Source organism: Colletotrichum acutatum, assembly GCF_030867785.1.
Source record: "Colletotrichum acutatum strain CBS 112980 chromosome Unknown BDZ83scaffold_11, whole genome shotgun sequence".
NCBI classification, from domain to species: domain Eukaryota; kingdom Fungi; phylum Ascomycota; class Sordariomycetes; order Glomerellales; family Glomerellaceae; genus Colletotrichum; species Colletotrichum acutatum.
In genome coordinates this window covers 430181-457575 of record NW_026849005.1, presented here as the reverse complement: position 1 = coordinate 457575, position 27395 = coordinate 430181, and the positions used below count along the sequence as shown (strand labels likewise).

At 54.2% G+C, this 27395-nt stretch overlaps 10 protein-coding genes and 1 non-coding gene across 11 annotated transcripts; 3 read left to right on the top strand and 8 right to left on the bottom strand.

Annotated features, from left to right (window-relative positions):
- Positions 1–321: 321 nt before the first annotated feature.
- On the bottom strand, positions 322–2460 carry BDZ83DRAFT_716334 (cytochrome P450; the record flags this gene model as incomplete). Its single annotated transcript, XM_060511845.1, has 10 exons — positions 322–403; positions 466–759; positions 844–924; positions 990–1156; positions 1223–1366; positions 1418–1533; positions 1598–1746; positions 1800–1988; positions 2057–2189; positions 2253–2460. 10 exons carry the CDS (start codon positions 2458–2460, stop codon positions 322–324), a joined length of 1563 nt encoding a protein of 520 aa, XP_060369595.1.
- A 2455-nt stretch (positions 2461–4915) lies between these two features.
- On the top strand, positions 4916–5905 carry BDZ83DRAFT_568369 (ribokinase; the record flags this gene model as incomplete). The annotated part of the gene is made up of 1 exon (XM_060504061.1): positions 4916–5905. The coding sequence occupies one exon, from the start codon at positions 4916–4918 to the stop codon at positions 5903–5905; it is 990 nt and encodes a 329-aa protein (XP_060369594.1).
- Positions 5906–6024: 119 nt separating this feature from the next.
- BDZ83DRAFT_34898 (uncharacterized protein) lies at positions 6025–6927 on the bottom strand. Its single transcript, XM_060502510.1, has 2 exons — positions 6863–6927; positions 6025–6803 (listed from the first exon to the last, which is right to left on the bottom strand). The coding sequence occupies exon 2, from the start codon at positions 6637–6639 to the stop codon at positions 6145–6147; it is 495 nt and encodes a 164-aa protein (XP_060369593.1). The 5' UTR covers positions 6640–6803; positions 6863–6927; the 3' UTR covers positions 6025–6144.
- Positions 6928–7619: 692 nt separating this feature from the next.
- BDZ83DRAFT_35148 (uncharacterized protein) lies at positions 7620–8486 on the bottom strand. Its single transcript, XM_060502531.1, has one exon. It carries the CDS (start codon positions 8280–8282, stop codon positions 7728–7730), a length of 555 nt encoding a protein of 184 aa, XP_060369592.1. The 5' UTR covers positions 8283–8486; the 3' UTR covers positions 7620–7727.
- Positions 8487–8526: 40 nt separating this feature from the next.
- BDZ83DRAFT_568424 (ubiquitin-conjugating enzyme/RWD-like protein) lies at positions 8527–9960 on the bottom strand (the record flags this gene model as incomplete). Its single annotated transcript, XM_060504067.1, has 5 exons — positions 8527–8655; positions 8730–8918; positions 9060–9640; positions 9716–9810; positions 9899–9960. The coding sequence occupies 5 exons, from the start codon at positions 9958–9960 to the stop codon at positions 8527–8529; spliced, it is 1056 nt and encodes a 351-aa protein (XP_060369591.1).
- Positions 9961–10632: 672 nt separating this feature from the next.
- BDZ83DRAFT_647824 (uncharacterized protein) lies at positions 10633–11486 on the bottom strand (the record flags this gene model as incomplete). The annotated part of the gene is made up of 2 exons (XM_060510116.1): positions 10633–11149; positions 11329–11486. The coding sequence occupies 2 exons, from the start codon at positions 11484–11486 to the stop codon at positions 10633–10635; spliced, it is 675 nt and encodes a 224-aa protein (XP_060369590.1).
- On the top strand, positions 11414–11827 carry BDZ83DRAFT_35144 (uncharacterized protein). Its single transcript, XM_060502529.1, has one exon. It carries the CDS (start codon positions 11556–11558, stop codon positions 11787–11789), a length of 234 nt encoding a protein of 77 aa, XP_060369589.1. The 5' UTR covers positions 11414–11555; the 3' UTR covers positions 11790–11827.
- A 1787-nt stretch (positions 11828–13614) lies between these two features.
- BDZ83DRAFT_34872 (uncharacterized protein) lies at positions 13615–14700 on the bottom strand. The gene has a single exon (XM_060502507.1). It carries the CDS (start codon positions 14510–14512, stop codon positions 13913–13915), a length of 600 nt encoding a protein of 199 aa, XP_060369588.1. The 5' UTR covers positions 14513–14700; the 3' UTR covers positions 13615–13912.
- A 1185-nt stretch (positions 14701–15885) lies between these two features.
- On the bottom strand, positions 15886–15959 carry BDZ83DRAFT_t50. Its single transcript has one exon. It is a non-coding gene; the product is annotated as a tRNA-Asn (tRNA).
- Positions 15960–18300: 2341 nt separating this feature from the next.
- Positions 18301–19641, top strand: BDZ83DRAFT_605457 (uncharacterized protein). Its single transcript, XM_060507337.1, has 2 exons — positions 18301–19497; positions 19557–19641. The coding sequence occupies exon 1, from the start codon at positions 18692–18694 to the stop codon at positions 19319–19321; it is 630 nt and encodes a 209-aa protein (XP_060369587.1). The 5' UTR covers positions 18301–18691; the 3' UTR covers positions 19322–19497; positions 19557–19641.
- A 2402-nt stretch (positions 19642–22043) lies between these two features.
- BDZ83DRAFT_647823 (uncharacterized protein) lies at positions 22044–26544 on the bottom strand (the record flags this gene model as incomplete). Its single annotated transcript, XM_060510115.1, has 8 exons — positions 22044–22525; positions 22578–22680; positions 22969–23069; positions 23631–23637; positions 24250–24375; positions 25435–25551; positions 26181–26209; positions 26415–26544. The coding sequence occupies 8 exons, from the start codon at positions 26542–26544 to the stop codon at positions 22044–22046; spliced, it is 1095 nt and encodes a 364-aa protein (XP_060369586.1).
- Between the last annotated feature and the right edge of the window lie 851 nt (positions 26545–27395).

Genomic DNA, 27395 nt, shown 5'->3' with positions numbered 1-27395 from the left:
CAGGCTCCGCATTATTGACGTGGACGTGGCTCCTCCAGTCGGTCCAGATGCAACATCGGCTATGTTGGCTTCAACATTTGTCCATTTGGTCTTCCTTGACTTGATTACGAAAAACAGCCGTTGTTGAGAGTTAAGTCTTGGACTTCAAAAGCGCGGCTTACTCAGTCGTCAATTGGTTGCAAGGGATTTCCTATGCGTACTTTGAATGTCCAGGCTCCCCCTCGAAATCGACTGCGCACGGTTTCATTAAACCGGAGCCTAAAAGCTTAGTAAATGTGTGTTGGCATGAGGGCTAGACCGCCTCACTTTATCCTTTGCTCTTCAAGAAGAGACCGACTGTCGCAGCAACTCCTGTGCCCTTTGGCTGCGTGGTGTTATGGAGCATTCAAAATGTTCCGGATGACTAGCGGTTTGACGTCAGAATTTCGAAAGTTTCGACACTTATGGAGCAGCACACAAACTCACCAGGTTCCACCATTGGTGAAGGCAATCTTGGGCTCCATGACTTGGCCATCTGGTCCGACTTTCTTACCAATCTTGAGAGTGGCAAGCATTGTTGCAACTGCTATCCAGACACTGTTGTCTGCCAGGAAGCGTCCAACGCAGACTCGGCGTCCGAAGCCAAACTGACCAAGTGGCAAGGGCTCACCACGGCCTCCAGAAGACTCTGGTTGGTATCTGTCCGGGTTGAAAGACTTGGGGTCCTTGTACACCCGCTCGTCCTGAGTCATTGCGCTTGAATTGAAGAAGACAATAGACCTGGGGAAAGCAGTCAGTACTTCCTTCTAGAAGCATGCAACTTTTCGGCCCGTTGAGGGGTGAAAGGGGGGCAAGTGAACCTACCCTTTAGGGATGAACATGCCGTTATAGACGTCGTTCTCGAGAGATTTGTGGGGAATTCCTAACGGTGCCAATGGTGACCATCTGTTTCTTTCTCGTCAGAAGCTATCCCACGTGGGTCTCGACCTGAGTAGCAAGAGGAAGCTTACCGGTAGATTTCCTGAACAATATGGTCAATATATTGGAGGGATGGCCTGTCTGAAAGATCGGGCAGTCTATCAAGCCCAACCACGCGCTCGATGCAGGCCTGCGCTTTTTCTTGAATCTCAGGATGGAGAACCATGTTCAAAACAAAGACGACCATGGTGGCCCAAGTCTGGTGCAAGTCAGAGTCAGCAGTGTATCAAATATCAGAGTGTTATCCTTGAGGAGCAAAAGTTACCGTGTCGGCCCCTGCGATGAAGATGGCGCCTGCTGCTCCCTTGATGTCGTCAAGTGACCATTCATTGTCGAGTCCTCTCTTGGCGTTGGAAGTATAGGTTTCCAATAACCTATGTGCGAAGGAAGGGCTGTCCTTGCCGCGAGCCTTGACTTGTCAGTGCTGCGGGCGTGGACTTGGCCAGGAGCATACACTCACCAACTCTTCCTGCGCAACAGCAAACGGAACGTCATGCAACTTCCGTATAGCCCATCCCCATTCTCGCGCGAATTTCAGCGACCAGTCTCGAACAAGCCAGACGGGCAAATGACGAGCTATAACAAAGGCCAACGTTAATAAAAGAGCGAAAGTTGGAATTGTGTTACATCCGTAACTTACCAGGGGGAAAGATGTCGACGATGCTGTTGGCGGGTGCACCACCGTTTCCAGTCGCGTACATGGCATCTTGGGCAATCTTGACGTACGGGTCGTTATCCTCATGAACGTCAACTCCATAGCTCACTTTGAGGACGATGGCAACGGCGAATCTGGAATGGTCAGCTACGAATCAACAGTCAGCCAAAGCCAAGAAGCGATTCACCTTTTCATGGACATTTGCCAGCTGTCAGGGTTGCTGACGATGTCATGAACGGATTTGCGGGCCTCGGCGACCTGCAGAGGGTACCACTGCCGGACATTAGTGTTACTGAAAGTGGTCTGCAGCAGCTTTCGGTGCATCTGCCAGCGGGGTCCGAAGGGCAGGAAGGTCAGCGTCTTGCCCCAGCCCATGCTACGGAGGGGACAGCCTGCATCAGCATGCCGACAAGATAGCTCAGGGTCGAAGTCGGGGCGACTTACACCTCAAACAGAGTGAATCTGGGTCTGTCACAGTAGTTGGCCCCCCTACGATCGAGAAGATTCTTGGCAGCCTCGACGCTGTTGAGCACCACGATGGATTGGCCGAGAGATTTGACGTGAATGACATCCGAATCTAATATTACGTTAATCGCGAAGAACTCTCAAAGAGCTGAATAGAGGGAGGAAGCGGACTCACCATACTTTCTTGCCCACTCTGCGTATGTTTGAGCAGTGTTCTCTTTGGGTATGACACGGAGGTGGCCGAGGAGAAACTCGCCCGGCGGACCCGGAGGTAATGGCGGATGGCCCCATGATGACCGCGGTCTTATCAAGATGAGGAGGACTACAATAGCTACACATGCAGCTGTTGTAGTCCATGCTGAGGTACTCTGATTCGAGTCCATTGGGATTGTGAAGTTGGACAAGTCGAAGTTGGTGGGGTTAAGGGTCCGAGTCCACCAGCAAGAGAAGCAAGAGGAGTCCGGTGATGTGATTCCGGACAAACTTGCAACGAGCACAGAGGCTCGAGAATAAGGCAAAGTGCTGTTTTGAAGTCGGAAACAGACATCCAGCAAAGGAGGGCCGTCGAAGGTGAATGAAGTTGACGCTAAGGGCATGGAGCTTGGGCAACCGGTGAATAAGGAAGCCGCTTATTCGTGAAAGACACGGGAAGGAGGCGGCCATCTGGGTCTAGGACACGGCCCTTGCCTACTTGGTCCAGGAGCGCATAAGAGTGCAGTGTCGTGTGTCGTGTGTCGTGTGTCGAGCAATGGAAGGTGGAAGCCTTCCACTTCCAGGTTGGGAGACAGGGCAAGTACCTCTCCACTCCACTAATGACTGAAGGCAGGAATGGGAGAGAGTAGGAGCGTGCCTACCTTACGTTCGCAGGCAAGGCATATAGAGGCAGGTGGGTAGGGAGGCAATGGAAGGTAAGGGAAAGAAGGTACTTCTGTGAAGTAGAAAGGGAAGGCACGTTGCAAGTCACTCGTTCTCTTCTTGCCTTCTGTCGGTTCTGCTTTTCCCGGGCAGTTTCTTGGAGTGTTCAGGATGTTGGTGTTTGCTCTCGGTCTCTCTTGCTCTTTGCCTTTCCGTTTCTCTCCCTTCACACACACACACACACACTCTCTCTCTCTCTCTCTCTCTCAAGTGTCAAAGTCAACAAGTCATTCATCCCATCTTGACCCAACAACATCTACACTTTTTTCCTCCACACACACACACACATACGCACACAGACTCAGACACACACGCGCGCCGCACTCGCATCCCACACCAACGCAACCCCGGCCTGGACCTAGGCATGACGGCGCGCCAAATGCAGCATGGCGTGGCGGGCGTGGGAGACAATAGGGGATCGAGTCTAACGGTATGCCGTATGCACCCTCAAAGTCTAATCCTGCGTGATGCCGTTCACTTCCACGTGTCGAACAGAACGAAACAAACGGTCGGTTCAAGCCGGCGCCCAAGCCTGCGGTGTCAGCGGATGCCGAGTGCCGCACGGCAAGAACAGCGAAGCCATTCCGCCCATGGCGCCAAAAAGATGGCTGCTTCTCTAGCACTCTTTCATCTAGGCAGCGGAGGGGAGGCCGAGATTTGAATGCTGGGTAAGGTACAGAGTACGGACGGGTACATCAAAGGTCTAGACCCTTCCCTCTCTCCCATCTACGGAAGAAGGTATCCATGGATGGTTCTCCAGCAGCTGAAGATCCCGCCCGCCTCGGCGGACGGCTGGTGGCTGGTGGATGGACTGGAACTTCTGGAACTTCTGGAAGGTCTAGGAATGGACGGCAAGATAACCTGACAGGTCCCATTGCAACACCCGATCGGATTGAGCATGAACGGTACGGGTACGGAGTAAGGGGGTCGGATACGCTTCCACTAACCTTCCACTCCTTAAAAGGTGGCTCCGTTCTTCGGCTCGGCTTTTTATTTGTGTGTGTGTGCTGTGTACCTAGGTAGTGGCCCAGCGTGCCAGCTTCCCAAACTGCGAACTCCCAAGGTCACAGCTGTCAGTCTTTTCGCCTTGTTTCGGCAAGGACTAGGGATGGAAAAAATCGGGGGAAGGGGACATGTTAGGCATGGCATCTGTCTCTCTAACTGACTAAGGTAAGGTGTCGGGTTGGATCTCCCTTTATTCCTGCGGATAGACATCTTGTCAGAAACCGTATCGCATTGCCATATCAAATCACTGCACAGCACTGGGCCTCAAACGACCTGAGCATGCTAGCCAGTAGCGAGAAAAACTAGCCGACTGTGGACCCTGTCTTTTGTCTGTTTTCCCTGCTTTGACAGCTTTTTCTGTGGAAATTCTCCAGTAACGTCAACAACCCAAAGATGCACCATCTACAAAGACTGCAAAGACTGGATCTCTTTCCGGTCCCTCCCGGTCCGTAGGGCCAATCCCTCGAGCAGGCCATGGAGAGGATTTCCACCCGGACCCCCTGCAACATCACTCGGCTGCCCCTCCCACCCTTACGCTACAGAATTCCAACTGCGAACCTGGCAGCCAATGCCCCGCCAAGTGCATCATCATCCCACCTCCGTTGGCGTTGGCTTTGGCGGGGTCCTGTCACCGTTCGTCGGCTGGTAAAATTCAATGCCTCACATCCATTTCTCTGCCCCTCACCACCTGATCTACCGTTATCTCACCTCAGTACCCGAGCTGCATTCTTTCGCTCGGAAAGAGAAGCCTCTGTCTCATCAAGATACCCGATTGCCACCGCACGATTCGAATCATAAAACATCACAGGTTGCCTTTTCAGGTTGTTTCTAACGTCGACGACATTATCATCATTATCATCGCCGAGGAGGGAAAACACGAGAAACCGAACACCGAGAAAGAAGATCAAATTGCCCGAAATGGCTGCCACCAAGACCCCCCAGATCACCGTTCTCGGCTCCCTCAACATTGATCTGACCTCCTACGTCCCCCACCACCCCCTGCCAGGCGAGACCCTCACCTCGAACTCTGTTGTCATTTCGCCTGGAGGAAAGGGCGCAAACCAGGCCGTCGCCTGCGCCAAGCTATCCCGCTCCCGTGAAGCCCCCAACGATGCCGCCTCCGAAACCGCCTCTGTCTCCATGATCGGCGCCGTCGGCAGCGACTCCTACGGCGACCTCCTCCTCAAGAACCTCGGCGAGCACGGCGTTCGCACCGACCGCATCGCCGTCGGTAGCGACCTCAAGACCGGCATGGCCATCATCGTCGTCGACGAGCCCACCGGACAGAACCGCATCATCCTCGCCCCCGAGGCCAACCACGCCGTCACCTCCGAAAAGTTCGGCACCCTCCCTGAGACCCTCAATCCCAAGCCCGATCTGCTGGTGATGCAGCTTGAGGTGCCCCTCGAGACCGTCCTCGCCGCCCTCCGCTCCGCAAAGGCGGCCTCCGTCCCCGTCGTCCTCAACCCCGCCCCGGCACAGCGCCTCCCTGACGAGGCCTACGACGGACTCGCCCACCTCGTCGTCAACGAGACCGAGGCCGCTATCCTCTCTGGCTGCGACGAGTCCGAGCTCGACACTCCCGAGGGCCTCAACCGTGTAGGCGAGTGGTTCATGGCCAAGAAGGTCAGCAACGTCATCATCACCCTCGGCGGCCGCGGTGTCTACTACGCCAACAAGGAGGGCGCCGCCGAGCTCATCGCCGCCCAAAAAGTCAAGGTCGTCGACACCACCGCCGCCGGCGATACCTTTGTCGGCTCCTACTGCGTTGCTGCCGTGACCGCCCAGGCCAAGGGTGTGGCTTTTGACATTTCCTCTGCCATCAAGAGCGCCAACAACGCGGCGGCCAAGACTGTCGAGCGTAAAGGCGCGCAAACATCTATTCCTTGGAGAGATGAGTTGCAGTAAAGGACCGCTGCATGAGATTGAGTAAAAAAGTAAAATCATAAAACTGTAAACCAAAAACAAAGAAAAGCATCAATCGTTCAGGCGTCAGCGGACAAGACAAAAGTGAAAAGGGTGAATGAACACCATGCGAATCGTAGTTCGGGTGCTTCTAAATCTAATACTCCCCGAGGCGCGTGTGCGCGTTTGTGTATATTACCCATCTGAACCAAAGCCGAACAAGTTACAAACTGCGAGCCCTCTCAAGACCACCAACTCGTCCAACTCCAACGGCTGGATGGCTTTCTTCCCTGGCCGCGGGGAGAGTTTCTTCTAAATGCCTCTCTCTTCTCTGCTTCGTGACCTTCATCTCGGGTGTCGGCGACTGAAGATGCGAAGCCTCTCAAAACGCCCGGGCCTATCGAGCGCGGGCTTCTCAGTGCCGTAAAATGATTCGCAAACCTATTTTTGAATCCGGCTCCGGTTGCCGCCTCGCCGGGGCACGTTGCAATTGATGGCCATCGCTTCCCTTGTTCCGCGCGGGGACTACCCCAGTCCAAGTCCACTGCCAACGTCCTCCGATGCCCAGGAGACCACCCATTGTGCATTGCTTCTGGTTTCCTGACTGTTACGTCTCTGCCAAGGCTTGCCTCTCGCCTGGGAACTACCGGAGGGGTCAACATGTCCGTTGGTCTCTCCATAGACAAGTCCATCCTGGACCTTGCCCTGAGAGACCTCTGTGGTGTTGAGGGCCTCATTGATATACGGCAAATTGTGTTACGAGCTTTCGATGGCTCCTAGTTCTCACGAACGATGCTCGCAATGGGGTTATATGTTGGGGCTAGACTCGGAGACCACGGTGATTGGTGATTGTGCTGCTTGATGACGGCTGTAGCAAAAGTCTCTAGTTTCGTGCCGCCTTCTGTTATGTTGTCGATGATGTCAGGTCGACTTTGGCAGAAGAATGCTGAATGGCTATACTTGACCGAAACGCGTATATACTCGAGATTTGAATCTCCTAATTGATACTCCAAGTCATCGATCAGCTCATCTGACCTGTGTTTGACATGGCCTGGCTGCTTGGTGGAGCGAGGCGATTTGATTAAGACTTGCGCAAGCAGCAGTACTCTTTCGCCATTGCCTAGTGTTCTGTACTACAATCAGATAATTGTCCGTAACTCCAGGTGAAAGTACTCACGTTTGGATAGGATCGTCCCGAATTGTCTCGAGAATGCAACTGTTTCCAAGTGGAACGACCTGTATATCCATGCTGTGAATACACCCATGCCTAAAAGGATCTAGGTTGATGTTAGCATAGAGAACAATATAGACATTTACACCTACTTACCTGTAGAAGATTGATTATTGACTCCGCTCACCGAGGTAGGCCCATCCCCAGCAAAGATTCCAGGGCAGGGTGAGCCGTTGAGAGGTTGGCACAATTGTCCTGAAACCTCAACGGCAACCCAAAAGTTTGCCGTGCTGCCATCAAGAGCCTTGATCCCCGAGGTGATGGAAATCTTCGGCACGAGCACAACAGAGCCATGAGACGTGTTTCTCTCCCCCAAAGTGTTTGAGTGATGAGAAGTGCTGGCTTGAGCAGTCAGAGATGAGTTACTGGAAGACCGCATGAAATAAGAAGCGCTGCCCTGTGGTACTGCAGATGGTGTCTCGACATCATCATAGTCATCGAATGGCCCAGAAATGGCATGTGCAACGAAGTTGTCCCCGCCAAGTGAAGACTGCTCCTAGCCACCGTTCTTCGAGCCAGGCATGTGCTCATTCCTGTGGTTCCCTCGCTTCTTCCTCACCACGAGAGACTCGCCGAACGGCACCGGGACACCGCCTAAACCCTCGTCAGTCTCGGGAACTGATCGCGAGCCGCTTGTAACTCCTCGGAACTCCCCTCCAGAACCACGCCCGAGTCTCTTGAGTACCTTGAGCGGCTGCGGGACTTCGGGACCGCCCCTCTCCGATCCGTTCTCCGCCTTGTCGGCGAGAAGCTCCAGCTCAAACGACTGGCCCTCGACGGATGCCATGTCTCGGGCGGCGGCTGGATCTGGACTGTAGCAGTAGTGACCTGCTGGGGTACCAAGGCTACCTCGTGGATCCTGCGCTGGATCGAAGGTGTCGGCGTGTCCCGGTACGTCCTCAGACTCTCGAGATCGGGCCACGAGTCCGCGTGTTGTAGCGTGTTGGTAGCGAGGCTGGTGGTGGCGCTGTCGTTCGACTTGACGCGGCGGAGACCGAACCAGCGTCTCGCCGGCTTGGGTTCGATGGCACCGGCCGCGTCTCTAAAGTTGCGTGAGATAAAGCGGGCGGTGAAGCCTGTGATGAGTAGCATGGGCACGACAGTGACGAGAACGATGAGAGTTGCAGCTACTGGAGTAGAGAGGCCCATAGTCGAAGGGACAAGATGGTAAATGATGTACGCGATGATCTCTGACGTCTTGGAATGATGATCTATTAGTCAGGGGCCATTGGTAGGTCGTATGTAGTAAGGCTACGTGGAAGAGGAGAAAAAAGCTACCCAGGAACTTCTATATCTCATCCGCGACAAGGGGGAAGGTGAATGTGCATGGTAAGTAAGGTAGGCTAGGTCATGTCATGAAGTTTTAAAGGCAGTCGCTTTCAAGCAAAATCCGTCATTCCGCCGCAGGCACGCCCTGCATGCTTCTGCGTTCTTCAGGTGTCGCCGGGCTGCTTCCCAATGTACGCTGCAAGTTTTCCCTCACGGCGTCTACGTCGCCTTCCTCCATCGCAAGGAAATTGATCTGTTATCATTGATGGTCAGCAACCCGTCCATGTTCTAAGGTCCACGCATTCGAAAAGAGAAAAGGAAACTTACCAGGTCATCGCCACCCGACGTCGCCCCATAGAGGACCGCCTCAGAGAGGGACGTCGCGATACCCTTCTGCACTCTATCCTCCCAAACACCTTCCCAATTCCATTCCCCGGGCTTTCTGGAGACGGAAGGCGCACTGCCAATAGGTTTCCTAACGATGGAGTGAACACTTCCGCTGGTGGAAGGCTTCCTCTCAGGCAGCGGAGGCGGCGCTTCCTCCGCCCTTTCTTCCCCCTCCCCTTCACCACTTTCCTTCTTCTCCTGAGCAACCCCGTCAGCAGCCTCTGCCACCTTTTCGCCCTCCTGCTCCTTTTCATTCTTCTCCTGCGGCACCGGATCGCCAGGGAAACTCTTGCCAGCCTGCCGCTGACGCGTCCGCCACGCGTGCCACGCGCCAGGGTTTCCCGCAGCTTCGAGCGGCACAGAGTCCAGCACCTTTTCGTCGTCGAACGTGCTTCGGATATACCGCAAGACCTCGTACGTGGAGACTTCTCGCCTCGAGGTGTCGAGGTACCCTGGCCGACCTCCGAAAGGCGTCGCCTTTGAGCCGGGCGTCGACGAAGTGCTGGATGGCCCACCGCCGCCGCCTCCTCTTGCGGGCGTTGCGGGCGGTTGTTGTTGCTGCTGGCCGCTGGCCTGTCGGCTCCCCACGTTGCTTTTGCTGCCCCGCCCGAACCAAGCGGGGAATCCGTGTCGCAGACTGAAGCCTCCGGGCGGTAGGCGCTCTGCGTCGGTGGCGCTGACCGTGCCGTTATCCTGGATGTCGGTGGTGTACATGTACGTCGTTAATGGTGTGATTAGCGGGTGGAATATGTCTGTTGAAAAGGTGACGAGTGGCGGTAGTCGCGGATATGTGTCTGGGAATGAAATCTGAAATCTCAGGATAGCCGTAGCGTAGGGTCCTGCGAAAGAGTCTCAGTCTCCTCTCTGTTCCTCTCTCCGCTCTGGATCTTCCTCTCATCATCGACAGAATCCGGGGGCTTCCATACCGTGCCTCACAAACATCACGCCGGACCACAGCATTGGGTCTCCTGGTGTCAAGCTCACGAAAACCCCCTCCGGACAAGCTTGCTTCAGACCGGCGCTGGTGTACAAGGGTTAGCAATTTACACGCTTAACTCAGACCTCGGGGGGGAAACGCAGAATGGGGTCTGGCTTTGGGGGGAACTCACAATTCGGCCAGGAGGTGCTGTCGCCGCAACGACGGCATACTGCCCATTCGTAGACTCGCCATTTTTTTCTTATGAATGAAGCATCAAAATGAAGGACTTGATGAAGATCAATCTGCCGCGATGAGAAGAAGCCCGTCTTGAGACATTGAGCAACGTCTCATTCATGCGTGAAGCAAGGGCGGTCAGGAAAAGCGGTAAGATATTCTGCCGGCCCAATTCCTAATCTTGATAAGAAAAACATTATCTTATCAGTGGCAGCGAGGGCTGTTTCTACCCCACCTCCACCGTACGTCACAAGCTACCCCGCCAAAAAGTGTTCACGGCAGGTGTAGCGATCTCGGTCATCTCGGCCGTTGCGTCGGCGTCACTCTTGTCGAGGCTGGCGGCTCGGGCGGAGGGGAATTTCAGCGGAGGAGGCGCGAAATACGGAATTCCCAAGCTTCTGTGCCTACAAGGGTTCGCGAATCGCAACGTGGTTCCGCCATGCACACAATAATGACGCGTGGGCAAGAGAACTCCACGATGTCATCGATCCATTCGGAAATGGAGGGGCAGAAATTTGGTCTCATGATCTATTCACATCCGAGAGTTGATATCCCAATATGCAGGTGACTGATGCGCATCACTCTTACAGCCCTGACATCTCTGTGCCACGTTTGCATGTAGTCCCCCAAAGCAGTGATGCCCCCGAAGGGATGAAAAATGACATGCTCGAGAGGCTTCTTACTGGGCCATTATTTCCCGAGGCGGGCCTCGATCTTGCCCTTCTCCTTCGCCTTGATCTCGGCCAACTCCTCCTTGGTACTGTCGAACCTCGCGTTCACCTGGTTGAACGGGTTCTCTGGGCTCTTCTCAAACTCCTTTCTAATCTTGTCCTTCTTCTGCTGCTGGCGCAGGCCCTGGCCCGAGCCGTCGTCCTCCATCTCCTTGAGCCGGCGCTCCTCGAACGCCGCGTACGCCGCCTTGAAACGTCGCTCGGGGTGGCGGTCAATCTTTGCGTTGTTGTCGGAGCCCGTGAGGGAGAGGGCGTCGAGGGCGTTGTCGATACCGGTGGCGTTGAGCGCGGCAAGCGAGCCTCCGCTCTGGGGGCCGTCCAACTGTGACAGATCGAGCCCACGTGTCTTCTTCACGGCCGTCTTGTTGTTCTTCGGTCCAGTCCTTCCCGGGGTATTGGCCTCCTCCTCTTTCAGGAGCGCATCCTTCTCGGCCTTCTTCCTGGCTGCCTCTGCCTTCTTGGCAGCTTCCGCCTCCCTAAACGATGAATGGTGTGGTCAGCCATGGCACTGGGTTGGTTTCCTCTCTGTGGGGTACTGGAGATCTCGAGAGATGAGGAAACGTGATGCATGGAAGCCGGTGGTGTCACATGCGGGATAGCACATCGTGGCGGCCAAGGGGATGTTGCCGTAACGTTGTCCGTGACTCTTACTCACTTCTTTCCAGCTCCCTTGGCGCCCTTGCCCCAGTCAGCGTCTTCAGCGGCAGCCTTCTTCGCGTCCTCGGCAGCGGCCTTCTGTGCAGCAGCATCGGCCTTACGGGCGTTCCCGGCAGCCTTTTTGCTGTTCTCACCTGCTCCCTTCTTGCCAGCCATGTTGTCTCCTTGTGATGCTGGGTTGTTCGGTTCGGTCACGGGTCGGCAATATGCGCGATATGCGATGCGATGCGATGCGATGCGATGCGATGCGCGGGTTTGCAGCAGTCGTTCGTATGCGTATGCTGTATGAGAGGCAGCTTGCTTCTCTGTGTGGCCGCGTGCGAGGTTCGTGGCCAGTGCCCGAGATGTTGCAGTCGAGCAAGTGGTGCGTGTGAGAGATGTTGTGAAACCCGAGGGGAGATGGGAGAGGGGAGAAAACAAGTTGGACGTCGTTGCCTCCTCCGCAGACCTATGGGCTAAATGGAGAATGAGTAAAGCGGAGCGGAGCGTGAGGTAAGGTATCTAGCGTAGCGTTGGACCCTCCGTAGTTACTGGTGTCAAGGTGGTGCAAAGTAGCTAGGGCCGGTGCGGCGGGCCAGGGATGAATGGGGTGAGGTCGTCAAAAGAAGCTGGCGGGAGGTGGTGGACAGTGTAAAAGCCGGTGATTTGGACGGTACCTTAGCCGGGGCCTTTTCCATTAAAGACACCTCGGACTATTACCTCAGGTAGGTAGGTATTGGTTCCAGGCTCTTTTCATCCGATACACCTCTGGCTCTGAAGCATTGGATGAAAGCTGTCCGTCTACCAGATTTGGAGACGGCGACCAACAGACACGATCGCTCGAGGACTCGATGCGTAGGTAGGTAGCCACAGCATGGCTTAGGGGTAGCCAGGCAGCTATCACCTCGTGTTTACCAGCTACTCCATTCCACTTCATCTGCTCAGTTCGTACGAAGTTGAATGTCATGTCGAACCGAGGGAGCTGAAGCAATGAGCCCCTCACACAATATGAAGGTATCTCGGTGATGGAATCGCAACCGAGGTACAGTGTCGGTCTTTGTGCGACATACCGTGCGGGCGATTGTGGGGACAGCTCGCCACCCCGTTTGCAAACGTGCGTCACACCACACGACTGACTACCTTAGGCACCTCACCTTACTTAAGGTACCTTACGAAGTACAAACATACTTATTCCAACCTACTTATCCGAATTACTTACCTATACGCATCCATGAATACCTACCTTATACGGATACTTTCCCTTCAAGTGATTGGTGAATGTAAAGTAGGCAGCTACATGTTATACGCCGTACATGGCAGCACCGCATGTCGTCCTCCCCGACCATCTAAAACCTCATCAGCACAGCATTCGATAGCTTGCACGCACGAGGCAAGATTGAGTAGGCCGGCATCGATGCAAGTTGCTCGCCGTTAGATTGCTCTCTCTCCCCCCTCTCTCTTCCGGTCCCTATAAACGGAACGAAAGCCGGATAGCGTCTTCCGTATTCCCCGACCATTGTCCGGATAGATCGAGTCATCTCACTTTATTTTTGCCCGTCCAACGCCAATCTATCTGATCCGGTCCTTCCACTGGGCATGAATCATATTTCATCGTGTTACTCAAATCAGCATCCCGTGTTTGGTGAGCTTACATTGATGCATGGCTTCGCGCCGCCTTTGCGCCTTCTTCCGCATCCTCGCACCAAGATGTACCAGGGACCTAATCACCACGTACCGAGCTACTCATGCTTGTGCTTTCACCGAGTCGACACATCAGCCACTCAGAGGGAGCTTCGGTGAACATGACCTGCAGTACCCTGCCTTTTTCGGTATCGAGGCCTGCCATCTTAGGTCCGTCCAGTTGTGCCACGTGCCGCTGGCTTTCCGGAGGCTTAGAGCTTGCAGGAGTTGAGACGTTGCTAAGTCTGGCAGCTTTGCATACGTTTTGCCAGGGTTGTCTTCGTTGACTGGACGTTTGACTCTGGAAACAGATCTGTCCCAGGCTCATCGGACCGCGCCTACGTAGTGAGTTCCTTGGTGCGAATGCAGTGTTGCCTCTTCACCACGACAGGCCTGACTCTCCGTCGGCAACGTCAGGAATGGAAATTTTTGTTCTTCTGTTACACAAAAACGCGCAACAATGGTTCGTTGGTTGGTTCCGCACCAAACAACTTGGCGATGACCAAAGGGAACTCAGCGGTTACATCTATACAGCAGAGGTCACCCTGGCCTTCCTGAATCATACCCGCTGTGACAGCATACTAATGACGATCAATGAACGGATAACGTGCATATGCCCAACCTTTGCATTAAAATGAATCGAGTGCTAGAGTGGCAGGCCGATGGCTGCCGAAGGCGCATCCAATCTTATTCTCGGCGAGATATATGCCACATTGAGCGATGAAGCACACAAGAGAGCCGGTATACACGGCATAGGTTGCTTTATGAACGCTGGACTGTTAGTCCTCTGATACTTCCTTTGTATAATTTTGTCTCCTGACGGGGTAGGACAACAGAACGAGCAGGGGCAGAGCTAAATGCGACTCGATTCTTGAGGGTGCAAAAGATGGTCCAGCTCACCATCACACATCTTCAAGTCCATATCAGGTGTCTTCTGTCAGTGATATCATGCCGCGTGTCTCTGTCTCCAGGGTTGTCAATATTCCACGGCTCCGCGGACACGTCAGAGCGGAGGGCTGACGTGGACACAAGGTGTTGTGGTGCTTTTTCGATGATTGACCACACGGAAGAGCGCCTGGCAAAGGCTCCACGACCTTCAGCATCCCCCCCCCTCCCCCCGGGGGGAATAAGATTCCTGTCGGTACGCAGCAGAAGTTCCAGAATAGTCTCGGATAATTCAAAACACTTTCACCCCTGAGCGTTGTTGACGGTGGCTCCAAAGCTTCTATGGCCCGGCCCGTCAAAGTCTGTTGCCTAGGGCTGACCAACCGTGGCATATGCCTTGATCTGAACTTCGGTGAGTCAACGGGCGAACCACCTTTGTGAGCAGGGTTCAAGACGTTGTCGACCGGCTTGAGGCTCACGGTTCCCTGGGTTGATATTGGGTTCTGCTGCGGTCTAATCAGCGGTGTAAGCAAGTAATCACTGGCTCCAAGACCTAGAGTGGGACCCACGGCAGCCACGTATCGTAGCAACCGTAACATCACCTTGTTGTTTCCATGAGGTATTGAGCACAGAGGCATCCGGACGCCCCGGACCCCTAGTCAACCACGGAGGTGCTCAAGGGCACTTAGCCACCCATTTCGAGTTTCCAAGGTCAAGCACGGATGCCAAGTCGAGAGAGCAAGGCGACCTTAGCTAGGTTTGTCGCCCTTATACAGGCAGCTTCCGGAAATCGTTACACGACGGCTGGTCGTGACAACAGTCGTATGACGTGACGCCATTCTTTCCCCAGGCGCTTCACATCGCCTACCAGGCTCGAAGAGTGATCATTGAACGTCTCCATATCCGTACTCTCGCGGACCGACGGAACCAAGAAGCACGTGTGGAATACGGAGTTGACCTTTAAGCCCTGTTAGGATATAGTTTGAGCCCGGAAATCCCGCTCATGGGGAGCAGGCTAGGATGTCAAGTCCCCTTGCTCATCCTGCTGACTCTGGCGTAGGCTACCCTTGCCAATTCCCAGCTCACGGTGTCTATGTAAGAAAGGAGATGGGCTTGCAGGCGGTGAGAGATCTACAGGGCTGTAACGAGTTGGTAAGTGACATGTCACATTTCGATTACGGGGAAAACTTGCCAGGGGAGCGCGCGCGCAGAGAACCCAATGTGAGAGTCAAGCTTTAAGGCTTCCAGCCTAGTGATTCTGCGGTGGAGAAGCACCCCCTTTCCTAGACACAGTGAACCCTGTATCTGGCGACCTACCGAGCCGGTGAGTTGACTGACCGAAGGTGAGTACGGACTGCTCGTTCTTCTTCCGTGTGTCTGGGCAAGGATTCCTGAGCCGACAGTTGCGCAGGATCCAATCATCAGTCATAAAGATCAAAAAGCAAGCGTTCGAAGAGTGTAACGCCGGGGCCCAAAGGCATGAAAGGTTTGCGGCGAAGGCTACCTAGCCAGGATCAGCTGATGCCTGTCGGTACGGCCAATTTCCATAATTTATTTCCTTTTCAAAGATCGCTAACAAGACAAGGCTCACGCTCCTCTAGCAGATGAGCACTCAACAAACCCTGCCTTATTGTAGACATGAAGCTGGATCTCATACGCCATCTATATCTGCACTGGGGGTCAGCTGGTGCAGCTGCGAGGACATTGAGAAGCTACGAGGACAAGCACGTGCGCCTGATCAATCGTCTTACACCAAGGCATACTCTCATACGCGTGAGATGCTACGAAGGCCCTATTTTTTTTTTATAAAAAAAAGAAAAAAAAGAGGTCAAACTCGTCGTGAGCTCAAAAGTGCGCCTAGCTTATGGCTAACGAAACACATCACTTCAATGAGATAGGGCGCATTCAATTCGTGATTAACCCAGCTCGAACACTGAAGGAAGCAGCTGGCAAAACCATTCGTCAAAAAGGAATGTGCCTACCCTCGTATAATGGAGTCTAACCATAGCAACTCCCCGGCGTGGGCTCGAACCACGAACCTCCAGATTAACAGTCTGACGCGCTAGCCAATTGTGCCACCGGGGATACTCGAAACGAGTCAGTGAGGAAGGGCCCTGGATCGTGGAATCCGCATCGATTCCAGCGCATATCCATGGCGGAATCTTGTCACTGCTCAGATTTTGAAAGTGTGCTCCAGGGTTAGGGCGTTTTTGAAGCGGGAACTTGTCGTGGACGGCATCGGGCCGCCCCATAGAAGTGGGTAGTAATCAGTGCTACAGACGAAACCTATGCTAATGGCAGCAGCAGATTGCTTGGTCGCGTCAACAGATCCATCCCACGATGTTAACGAATTGTTGCCAGATGTTGGAGCAGGAAGATGACTCAGTCGTCTGGGAAGCACCAGCGCCCTTATTGAAGAAACTTCATAAACGGATAGAACAAAGGGCCGACCCGAAGTAGTACTGCAGGGGTTGCCTACATTCGGGTGAGGTTTGCGAAAGTTACCAGCCTCGCAATTCGTAGCTTTTCGGAGGCCAACCCAGCCTAGCACGCATAGCAATCCTGTTTCTCAAGACCAGGTTTTGGGCGTCGTCTGAATGCCCTGGAAAAGGGCAGATCGTGTTATGATCTGATGGAGAACGAGCAGATCGAATCGACGCAGAAGCTAGCTGCTTACGCCTCAAGGAAGCACAACAACTAGCACTATTTGAGACCATTGGGTAGCAAATGGAATCGTACCATGATGCGAAATGGTACTACGTCGGAAGTGATGGTGTTGATCGAGGCAAGCGCCTTCGAGCATCCAGGTCGGAACTTCTGAAAGGGTAGGCGTAAGTCGACCCCAGAAGAGGTATCTCGCAGGCCGGCGCCTGAATGTGAGTCGTCTCTCAAGCGTTCCTTTCGTGTGAACGGCTCGGCGGTGATGGACATGATGCATACAGGTGGGTGACGGGGTGGTCTTGGCATTGTTTGTCGAGGTAGCGTGACCTTTAATCAGCAAGCCAGCAAGCTGTCGAGAATGGGGGCCAAAATGCCATGTTGCCAGTAGCTCGAAGTTTGACTTGACTGCTGCCGTCGATGCAGACGGATGCCGGGGGTGAGTGCAGGGGTACCGTATACTCACTTCACGGATAAGGCGTTTGATAGCGTGATCAAATCAAGGGATGAACAGCTTAGCTCAGCCCGTATGCAACGAAATGCGGGATGAGATGCGACTCTGGGCGTGAGGATACTTGGATCAACGGCCGGTTTTCGGTTCGAATGGTTTGATGTGTTTGGGACACGCACAGTGACAGCCATGCAGATTGGCTAGGTGGCAGACGAGAGTGGCCGAGTAAAGGTGGCCGAGAAGGGGATTGGGTAGTATCATCACACCGAGTTGACGGTCACTGAAGGTCCCCTTGCAGGGCTTGCAGGTATCGCGAGAGAATGACGGGCCAGCGAGGCGGTAGGCGGAGAGCGGCATGCGGCGACATGCTTGATGCTGCGGCCGAAGAAGGAAGACTGATCAGGTGATGCTGCACGAGACATTAGTTCGTGATATGACAGACGCAGATCACGAGTTACCTGGCAGGACAAAGGTCTCAGCTTATTGACGTTTGCCGAACAGCTGGCCAATGTAGGGATGACAAGCAAGTGCCCATCTTGGCAGAAGCATGGAAAAGAAGAGCGAACGACTGCAGGACAAGGAAGAAGGCAACCGCATCCTGCAGCAACTCATGTCCACTGCATTGTTTTTTCCTTTCTTTCATTTCTGAGCATCTTAAGGCATCGAGATGAGGCGGTACGCTGCAGGAAGGCGAGAGTCGGAAGGCAGATCGAAGGTCGGGGAGGATTGAGGATTGGTAAAGAATCCCGACTGCGAGTGGATCCCACTGAGGGCATTCGCAAGGTGCACCAAAGCCAAGGTTCGCTTGGGTCCTTGTTGGTAGAAGATTGCCGACAAACATTCCCGTCCTCGGCTGTGTCTTTCCATGTAGTTCACGCTGGGAACTGGGGTACCTGTGGTGTTGTACCAAGGCATTGATCGCATGCGCAGAAGGAGCAAACAGCCACGTGACAGCTAAAGGGTTGAACGGAAACACCCAGCACGCCTTTGAACGAGGACATGCGGTCAAAATTATCCCACGGAATGAAACTAAGGTTAGGTGAGTTGAGGTATTTGCATGTACCTGAATACCTTTCCAAGTGCCTCATGCCTGTCCTGTCCACTTACACCGACGTACCCAGTACCCCATGTCTTAGGTAAGCTGGAAGGACAGCTTGGGGAAAGCCTCGAGGGACTGGAAGCTACCTACTGCGTAGGTTGGGAGGGAAGGGAAGGTACATCCTCACACCTACCTACCTACCTTAGGCTGGCGTGGCTGGGTACCTTTACCGCACCAAGGTATCCGCACCTCAGCCAGACATGGAATGAGACTTGGATCTCTGCTTCCCTTTTTCGTGCTCCTTGCTTTTTCCAAGGCGCATGGCCTCAACGACCCGCGATCTTCGCATTCAACGTGCCTTCCTTCTGCTTCGCGCAGCATGATCCCATACATACGAGGCAAGATGTGCTGCGTGGCTAGGTATTGTTGTTTTTCCTAATCCCAGCCAGGTGTGTTTGTGCAGATTCACTGTCATGGGCAGGCGCTGCTGCACCCGAGAAGACCGCGACCCAGCAGCCATTACCAGCTCCAGCATCAGCTATGCTTGCGTATCTGCATGTTCTATTGTCTGCGTGTCTAAGTTTGCAAGCTTCCTGCCCACAAGAAGAAACGTGCAAGTGGCAGGTCTATCGTCCAGGCAGAAAAGAGCAGTCAGGGATTTAAGACGGGATGTTACGTGCGTACGGCTGGTTCCTAGAGTCTACCCCGATACTTCCGTCCTTGTCGAACCCGTTGCCTCACCGACTGCATCCAACTTCGGGACCCCATAGAGACGCATCTCGGATCGACAACCACGGCCAAGAAGGGGACGGAGTCCCGTTGTGCAACAAAATCAGAAACCAAACGGCACGACAAAGACGGGCAGGTCGCAGAGCGGAGGAAAAAGGAAGCGGTCGAGGCGGAGAGAAGAGAACATCTTGGCCCGCAAGGCGGCTTGTTAGGCACGCTAGGTTGCCAGAGCGGAAAAAGCAACGTTGTCAGTCTCGGTCAACCCTACATCATTCCTCGCGCATCACGCCCACCGCCAATCTCACCCTTGGACGTATGCTTCCTTTTTTCGCTCATCGATTTCCTTTCGCCAGCAGCATTTCCCCCCCACCGCCTCAGACTATGCCACCCACATCTCACCCGCCGACCACTGGGCGAAACCAAAGTCAATGGGTATCCATACCGCTGTGGTCGGAGCCATTTCTTCATGCTACAGTCTTGATTCTCTTGACCGATTCTTATCGGCCCGCACCCCTCAGTGGCCGCCTGGTTGTTGACCCAAGAAAGTCAATCGCCAATCGACACAACTGAGACAGACCCTCCGGATCGACGACAATTGACATGACAGAGAACATAGACAAGTCAGCCTGTCAGGACTGAGACATGCTGACATTGACTGCCCATCAATCAAGCCATCAGGCCCCATTTGGAGCACTACCTACCTGCAAAGCTCAGAGTCCAATGCGACAGCTGATACAAACGCACCTGTAACTTACGCACTACCTACGCAATACTTACACCCAGATACCTAACCCCCAGCTTGCAGCAGCCGCCTGCTCCAGCCTCCAGCATCGTCTACCCGCCCTGCCCGCTTCGCCGCGCACAACGTACAGCATGACCTTGATGCAAGCATTGATACATGCAGCCCGCAGTTTCCAGTCAATTGGGACGGGACGGACGGGACACCACATCGTGGCATGCTTTCGTTCTCTGAGCGATGCGGATACCTTACGCAACAAAGCTTGGGGCTCCGCTCGTGCTCGCGCCGCCTCTCCGACTTGGAAGTCGTCTCGCCTTTACGCGAAGTGATCACCGTCGGGAAATGCGGTCTTACGATTCGTCCGGCAAGCGGGCGGTACTCCCCCGTGCTGGATAAATTTGCTGCAAACCACGGGCTTGTTTGACCCTGAAAGAGCTCCTCGCAATCAACCCGGCCGTTGGGTTTCTTGGGAGCAACCCCTGCTATCCTCCCCCACTCAACCCGGGATCCCAGGAGTACCCGTACCCAGCAACCCAGACGACAGGTCCAGCGCCGCCAGCACGAGATGATACCGCCGGGGGTGAGGAAACTTCCAGAGCGCTGGTCGGCAGCTCTTTTACATTGTCATCACCTCCGCGTGCGCGGGGCTGCCTACCCGACCGGACTACAAGTTGCTGCCCAGCGCTTGACAGTAGAGCCATGAGAGAGCCTACCTAGATTCGCTCGTATTATGATCAACAATGCGATATACCCATCTCAAGCCCCTTACGCTATTCATTACCAAGATAATCTCTGGCGATTATAAGGCAAACTGCAGATAATCGGCCTGCCGACCATGCAGGCCGCACCCAAAACACCCGATAATTGCCTCGTTGCCTTTTCCACCGTCTCGCCAACTACAGTCTACACAGTACACCAAGCCATCCCTGTGGACCGAGAGGGCAGCAACACGCAGTGAGTGACTGTTCAAAACCCACTCAACCTCATTTAGGAAGTGGCAGAGAAGCCCCAAAGGATCCACAGAAGAATTCGAAGCATCAGGATGGAGACGAAATGGTAGCCACCAGGATCCCTCCCCGGCAAGACCGAAGATGATTCTGAAACCGACGACGAGGAGTCAAGGTTCTATGATCAGCCTTTCAAGCAGGGACGCATCCTGGCCTGGCTTCAACTAGCGAGCCCCGTTCCTGACGTTGACAGGTCATGTGGTTGTACAATTCCAAACCGGCCGTCCCATCGGAAGTGAACCACCCCTTTTCTGGATCCTGCCTACACGCGGATTTAGCTAGGCTCGGTCAAGGGAGAACTAGCAGCACATCCCCAGCCATTCGGCTGCTCCCCTTTGATGGGTCGCCAAGCGCCGCGTGGCGAAGGGCTAGGAGACTTTCCACTACCCCTGAGATCCGGTCATCCGGGTCTAAAGAACATTGCGTAAGAGCGAGGATGCGTACTTATTCGTACCTATACCGTTGGCCGCTCGGACAAGTTTGCAACGAGCTCGACGGTAGTGTTTTTCGCTCCAGACCAGCAGGTGCAGTTCCAACCCTAAGAACGAGTTACGGATGCTAGTAAGATGAGCAAGCCGTTTGTCGTACGATCGCGAAAATGACAAGTTATGGTGCACCGGACCCCGGAAAATTTGTTGCCTACGGAGTATTGTACTCACTCCCAAGTGGGTTATGATGCTATCCGTTGAGATCACGATTTTGAACGGGCTGTCGCATCTCATCGGCCATCGAATTGAAGACATGATTGTCAAGTATCAATTCGACTGGAAAAGAACCAACTACCGGCACTCCATTGCGGTGAACCCACCACAGCTACTTGAACGAAGCCGATAGAGTTTGGGCGATTAGGCTGCCTCATCGATTAACGACGTCAAAGTTTGGGTAGAAAGCTGTCAACATCTGGTTGAACTTCGGAGGTCTACGCAGTAGTTGAGAATCACCTGCATGACATACCTACATACATGATTTGGCCCCCTGCCTTTAGCTAGTCGCCCTGTTCCCCGGACCGGAGGTCTGTTTGGCCACAGCTTTGTACGAGCTCCACGAACTGCTTTCTACTGGACTGATGAAGCATGTACGGGACGAGACGTAGCCATCCATCGCATTTTCTCCTTGGCCAGCTGCTCTTCTGTATAGAAAAGCAACGAGTCACTAGGCGCTCTCGGCATCGAACCCTCTCCTTGTCGTTTTCTGTCGACGATGGGAAGGAATTTCCTGTTGAAAGATGGATATGATGATAGTCGGATGGCCACGGGAAAAACGGGACCGGTGAGGATCGAACGAGAGGATACAAAACGGTACCTTTGCACTGATACATTCTCAGAACTAGCTACCTGGCGTTTCGGCACCAGTTCCGGCACTCGCCCGATCAGGGCCCAGAGGAACGGTTGTATGGGGGTGCTTTGACGCTTTACTAGGATTCGATACTGGGTACCCCTGACCTAGCGCGGAAACGAAAGCCAATTTCCCTGATTGCGATATACCTTGGAGGGGATCACCGCCATTTCGTTTTGCGGGCCGACTTTTTGTTGGTGCTTGTGGTAGCTCAGTACGGGTGCTCAAGGCTCAGCTTTCTTCTTCGGCGGTCGACACCACTCGCAAATTGCACGATAACAGTTGCCGCCAGAGCTATGGCTACCTTGAGCCAGGGTTGTTCTGGGTTCACCAACGGCGAAAGCGCGGATGCTATCCGGTCACGCTGTGTTTGGAGGAGAGGAGTAAGGCAAAATGGAAACAGTCCCACGCCGCTGCAACAACCTGCCCAACACGGCACGCCTCTGCGCAGCGCGAGATCGCAGACAATGGCAAACTCTGTTTCCGGAAATGGATTGAGAGAAGAGGTATTCCGGCTTCCGGTCCAAGAGCCCCGGCAGTGGGCGCGACACAGCTGGTACGATTGTACTGGTGCATTTTGGATAAGCCAATAATTCCTCACTGAATACGGGTAGTTCACGACGCCACGAGAAGATCGCCCATCACAATAAGTATCCTCTTCGCAAAGGGTTACCGAAATGTTGCCAACTGTTACTAGAGTGCACCCGTGTCCCAAGTAGAGACATCACGCAGATGTTGCCCTCACCTATTCCATGGTGGAGGAAGATTTTGGGCGCAATGATGCAGCTCGGGGAAGAGTACCAGCCATGCCACATGGTTTTGGACAGGGACCAGCCGTCATCAACCCACTATATTTGTACGGAGACTCATGTCCTGCAAACTGGGGTAGACCTCGGTTCTGGGCCCAGCAGTGGAAAGCTGCGGCGCCGACGGGGGAAAGGGGGCAAGAAGAAGAGACGAGGACTCTGCTCTATGCGTACGAATACACTAATTACTATGTACCCGTAGGACACTCAGGCACTTGGCCCGAAACCAGCCGCTGTGCCCAAGCTCGAGCCCAAGCCTGCAATTCTCGCCAAAGGACGCCCTCATTTTCCGCGTCTCTCAAACTTTGCGCTGACGTTCAGCCCCTTGACCTTGTCAGATGGACCATCAATAATAATGGGAGTGGCGAGTTGGCAACCGGCAGACTCCTGACTATCACCTACCGTCCCGGCTTCCGCGACGCCCAAACAAGCTATTCAATCATTGAGGTGTGACCACTGAGTCCGAGCGCTCCTGCACGATGCCGAGCAGACCAGGACCCCTATGAAGCATTGGGAAAGAAAAGCAGTCGAAGTGATGAACTGCGGCAGCCACCCGGAGCGTCAATTAAACAGCCTCGTCTTGCTGCAACAGGCTGTCCGGCTAGAGTGGCTGGGAATGCGAGATCTATCAGCGAGGATTCTGCGAGCAGGGTCAGAGAAATGACGGCCGACGACCAGGGTTCCTTAACCCTTGTCAAAGAAGAAAAAAAGACTTTTTCCATTCATCACAACCCCGGTTGCTTCATTTGTCGGCTCGTGTTTATAACTTCACCGACACAACGGATGCCTCTGGAGACGGGCCAACACTGCGGCCTGGTCTATGGATATTCGTACCTACCCAGCACATGCTGGCCCAGTCCGTTGGTTCGTCTCCATCGCCCACTTGTCGTTGTTAATCAAGGTGACACCAGGGTTATTTCATGCTGCCCCATGCTGTGGGAACAATCGAGGGTACGGAGTAGTACGGAGTACGGATACTCGACTACTCTTACCTACAGGCTACACCAGGACAACGTCAACACTCAGTCCCGAACCCGTACAGGACAGTCAAGTGCACTACAACAAGCACGTGAGTCCGCCGATCCAACCAGTCTGCCCTCCGGGCGCCGACGTGTCGGTCGAGTGGGCAAACCCAGGATGCGGAAACGCCTGCCGAGAGTCTGAACCGGGGCAATGCGATTGTCATTGAACAGGACAGCAAGCAAACAGGCTGACTGTTTGCCAGCGCAACACAACCCTCTTTGCTGCGGAGTAAGATGCATCGTCAAGTGACCAGGCGTGTGCAAGTAAGATGCCGACATGTCACGATATGACTCTTTGAAAGAGGGGATAGTTAGAGGGACGGATGGGAGACTCAGGTTGGGCTTGCATTGCACCGCCTGAGTCGGCTCGCTTGGGTATCCGTTCGCCTTACAACCTCTACACCGTTGAAGAGGGGGTCCCTAAATCAACCGCTCGCGCGCAAAAAAGTGTGCTGTTGTCATTCCAATCGGAAGCTGTCGTGGTCAGGGTGCATGCGACCAACAGGACCTAGAGCCGTACACTGAGCGCTTGAGCAAGCAAGCTGCAGCAGTCTTGAGGGTCGCCCTCTTCAGACGTCACGGCACATACCACATCGACGCTACCTTGGTTTACAGTCACAGGCGGAAACACGTCTCGGCCGATAGAGCTGTGCGACCTTTGAGAGGCGCCTCTCCACAATCGCATACGGCCGCTGCAAGCACCAGTGCTGTGTGACTATGGATGCCCTCTCGTATTCAGCAGGACGCCGGAAGCAAACACATCTACGGGCCGTACGTTGTGTATCTAGCAACGCGTATTCTTCGCGCCAGTTGCGACTTGCGAGTATATCTACACAGGTACCTACCTCCTGATTCCAGAAATCCGGCAGAGAGGCTCCGAGTCAATGTGCGGCGGCAGCGGCAGCGGCAGCGGTAAACTGTAACGGCAATGGCTTCTTTTTCTTTGAACATCTCAAGGCCGACGCTGGTGCAACAGGTGTCGATATCCGCCGGGAGGGACACTCCGCGGCCCTGGTCCTGCTTTCATTCACCGCCTCACAAAAGCGGACGACGAGGTGGTTCTATCAGCCCGGCCTTGTTGCTCAGATCCTCGGCGCTCTGATGCAGGCTCTCTGGGGCGTGATAAGCTCCGCGTGCGACAGGAAGCATACCCGCGTCCCACCTCAGTTTGCCCAACAATAGGGAGTCAGGGAAAGCTCCAGAGGAATATTCAGGATGATCCGTTATGGAAGCCGACCCCTGATGTTCCAATCAAAGGCTGCAAAGCTAACGTCTTGTATTTGTACTGCCGCTCACCGCAAAAGATCAGGCACAGGCAGCGCGGGGAACAGGATTAGTTTACCCTGCTAAGGAGGCGGTCTATCACTGAGCCACAGGGACAGCCTGGGTTTTTCCCCATGTCGCCCTCCCTCGACAATACAGTCAACTAGCGTTTGACCAGCCCTCGGCCGGTGGTTTGTCGCTTTCATCCAACAATCCAATGTCGACCCCCCCTGCTCCAGCCTACAACAAAGCCAGCCATGCGACCCAAGTGCCGGGGGTTTGAACCTTGGGCCGTAAGTACACACCATGCACCTTGGGTGCCTCACATCGCCGCAGACAAGATACATCATCTCGTCTTCTCGCCCGCTCGTGGAAGGCCGGGAAACAACAGTACAGTGTCGAGATGCTCGTTTCGCTAGCCATCGAAAGACGTTTGGCAGAAGGGTACCATACCACAATTACCGTGCGCATGGTTCTAGTATCCAAAGCACAGCATAGATATTGGACATACTGCGTAGCCTAGATAGACACGGCGGAAGACCCAAGGCTGATAATGCTGGTGAATGAAGCCCGAAACCCGGGGGTTATTCGAGCTTGGTTTTCCGAGACGAGCACGTTGCGTCTGAGACTATCCGTACACCAATACCTACTACGGTACTCTGTATCCGTACACCTCACGATGTAGTTGCCACCGGGGCAGACAAGGCGAGATGGGAGCAAGGGGCTGGGATCGGAACGGGGCAGATGCCGCTGCGTTGCGCATCACAGGTTTTTTGGCATTGCGATGCGATATGGACCAGAAGAGAGTGACGGGCACTTGATGGACGCGTAGTCGCTACACAGCGGCCATCGACGAAAGTGCAGGTGAATGTTGGCTTTCCTTTCCTTGTCCTGCTGTAACCTGTTGCGTCGGTTGGCTAATTTTCTTTTGCTTTTCTTATTTCTGGCGCCCTGCAACTACCCACACCCCAATTCCGACTTGGCTCCATTTGCTCCAAAAAGTCTCCCTCTCCCAAATCCAGCCCAGTCCCATCGAGGCTCTAGCCTCGTTGCCTCTTGTGAAACCTTTTTTTTTCCTCTGTTGATCCCTGCCCTCCGGTCTGGCGCCATCCTTCCCCGAGTCTACCACCCCTTGCCTACTTTTCCTACTCCGTCCATGTCGGTCTGGTTGAGTACGTACCCTCTTCGTCCGGTCAAGGGAAGTACTCCCGTACCCTTCGAATACTCTCTCACTCACTCACTCACTCACTCTCTTACTCTCACGGCTCTTTCACTTTGTGTACTGCCTATGTATGTGTGATGCGTGTCTCTCAGACTCCCTTTCACACACACACACACACACACACACCCACGCACCCGCTCGCTCCGAACCCCATCCTCCCCTAGACACCAGTGAGCTGCTAACAACGGATTGCGTCTAGGAAATCTCATCCGGGTAGTAGCCGTCGCGTAGGTAGTGGCCGAGCCGTGGATGTACCGGCTTGCACTTACCCACAATTGTAAGGCGAACACTCATGGCCTTGGGACCGTCATCTCGACATGGGTAAGGGGGCACGCCGCGCCGCACGCACACACATACGCAGTACACACTCACCCCCCCCCCCACCCCCCGACTGCGCATGTATGGAGAAAAAAGCCCACCGAGTCTGGTCTGGGGGGTACCCCTGGATCAGGTACAGGGCTTCTCAGGCCCCACGGCCGTCATGCCGGGCAGTTGGATCCCTTCCCACGACGTGGGACCTTTCGCCGCCGCATCTCCCTGAATCCCTCCCCGGTGGACAAGTGGGAGGATCGTCTTGTTTCTTTTTTGCGCTGGACATGCCATGGTCCATGGTCACCGCCGTTCCAATCTTAGATCTAAATTTTTTGCTTCCGCGACCCAGGCAATGGTACAGTCCCGGTGGCCTGTCCAACCCAGCTGGGTCTGGTCTGTGTCTGGGGTGGCCCTGGGCTTTGACGTCTCTTGGTCCTCCCATCGTCACCGTCCGCGCTCCCTTCGTATTAAGTTGCTTGCTTCCCCAGAGCTTGCTCCTTCTTGTCCCATCTGATACTTTCTTCCATAAGGTAACCATCCCGCCACGCTGCCTGAATAGCTTTGGTCTCGCTCTGCTTGTTTTATCTTTGCTTTTCCACCGTTGCTTTTCATGGTTACATCATCAGTCTCGAGCATCAACACGCTTTCCTCCCTTCCACGAGACTAGCAAAACAAATTCTTGCCCACACCAATCTGGACCACCAGCTCCACGATACCGTTCTTCTCCCTCGATTCTTGAGCCCACCGAAGACGTTACGGGAACTGCAGTGCTATATATTACAACATCGCCCACTCATCCCTTGATCCGAATTCTTTCCCAACCGCCTACCGAATCTCTTTGCGCCTTACACAGCATCCAGCCTGTCAACTGCGCAAACACCGAGGATCAACCAAGATGAAGAGGACCGGCTACATGACGGGAGGCCGTCGAGGAGGCT

What these genes read in the sequence shown, in the direction of transcription:
- BDZ83DRAFT_35148 (XM_060502531.1), bottom strand. Translation starts at nt 8,282, where the DNA reads ATGGGCCTCTCTACTCCAGTAGCTGCAACTCTCATCGTTCTCGTCACT.
- BDZ83DRAFT_605457 (XM_060507337.1), top strand. Translation starts at nt 18,692, where the DNA reads ATGTTACGTGCGTACGGCTGGTTCCTAGAGTCTACCCCGATACTTCCG.
- BDZ83DRAFT_35144 (XM_060502529.1), top strand. Translation starts at nt 11,556, where the DNA reads ATGCGATGCGATGCGATGCGATGCGCGGGTTTGCAGCAGTCGTTCGTA.
- BDZ83DRAFT_34872 (XM_060502507.1), bottom strand. Translation starts at nt 14,512, where the DNA reads ATGCCTCTGTGCTCAATACCTCATGGAAACAACAAGGTGATGTTACGG.
- BDZ83DRAFT_34898 (XM_060502510.1), bottom strand. Translation starts at nt 6,639, where the DNA reads ATGAGGCCCTCAACACCACAGAGGTCTCTCAGGGCAAGGTCCAGGATG.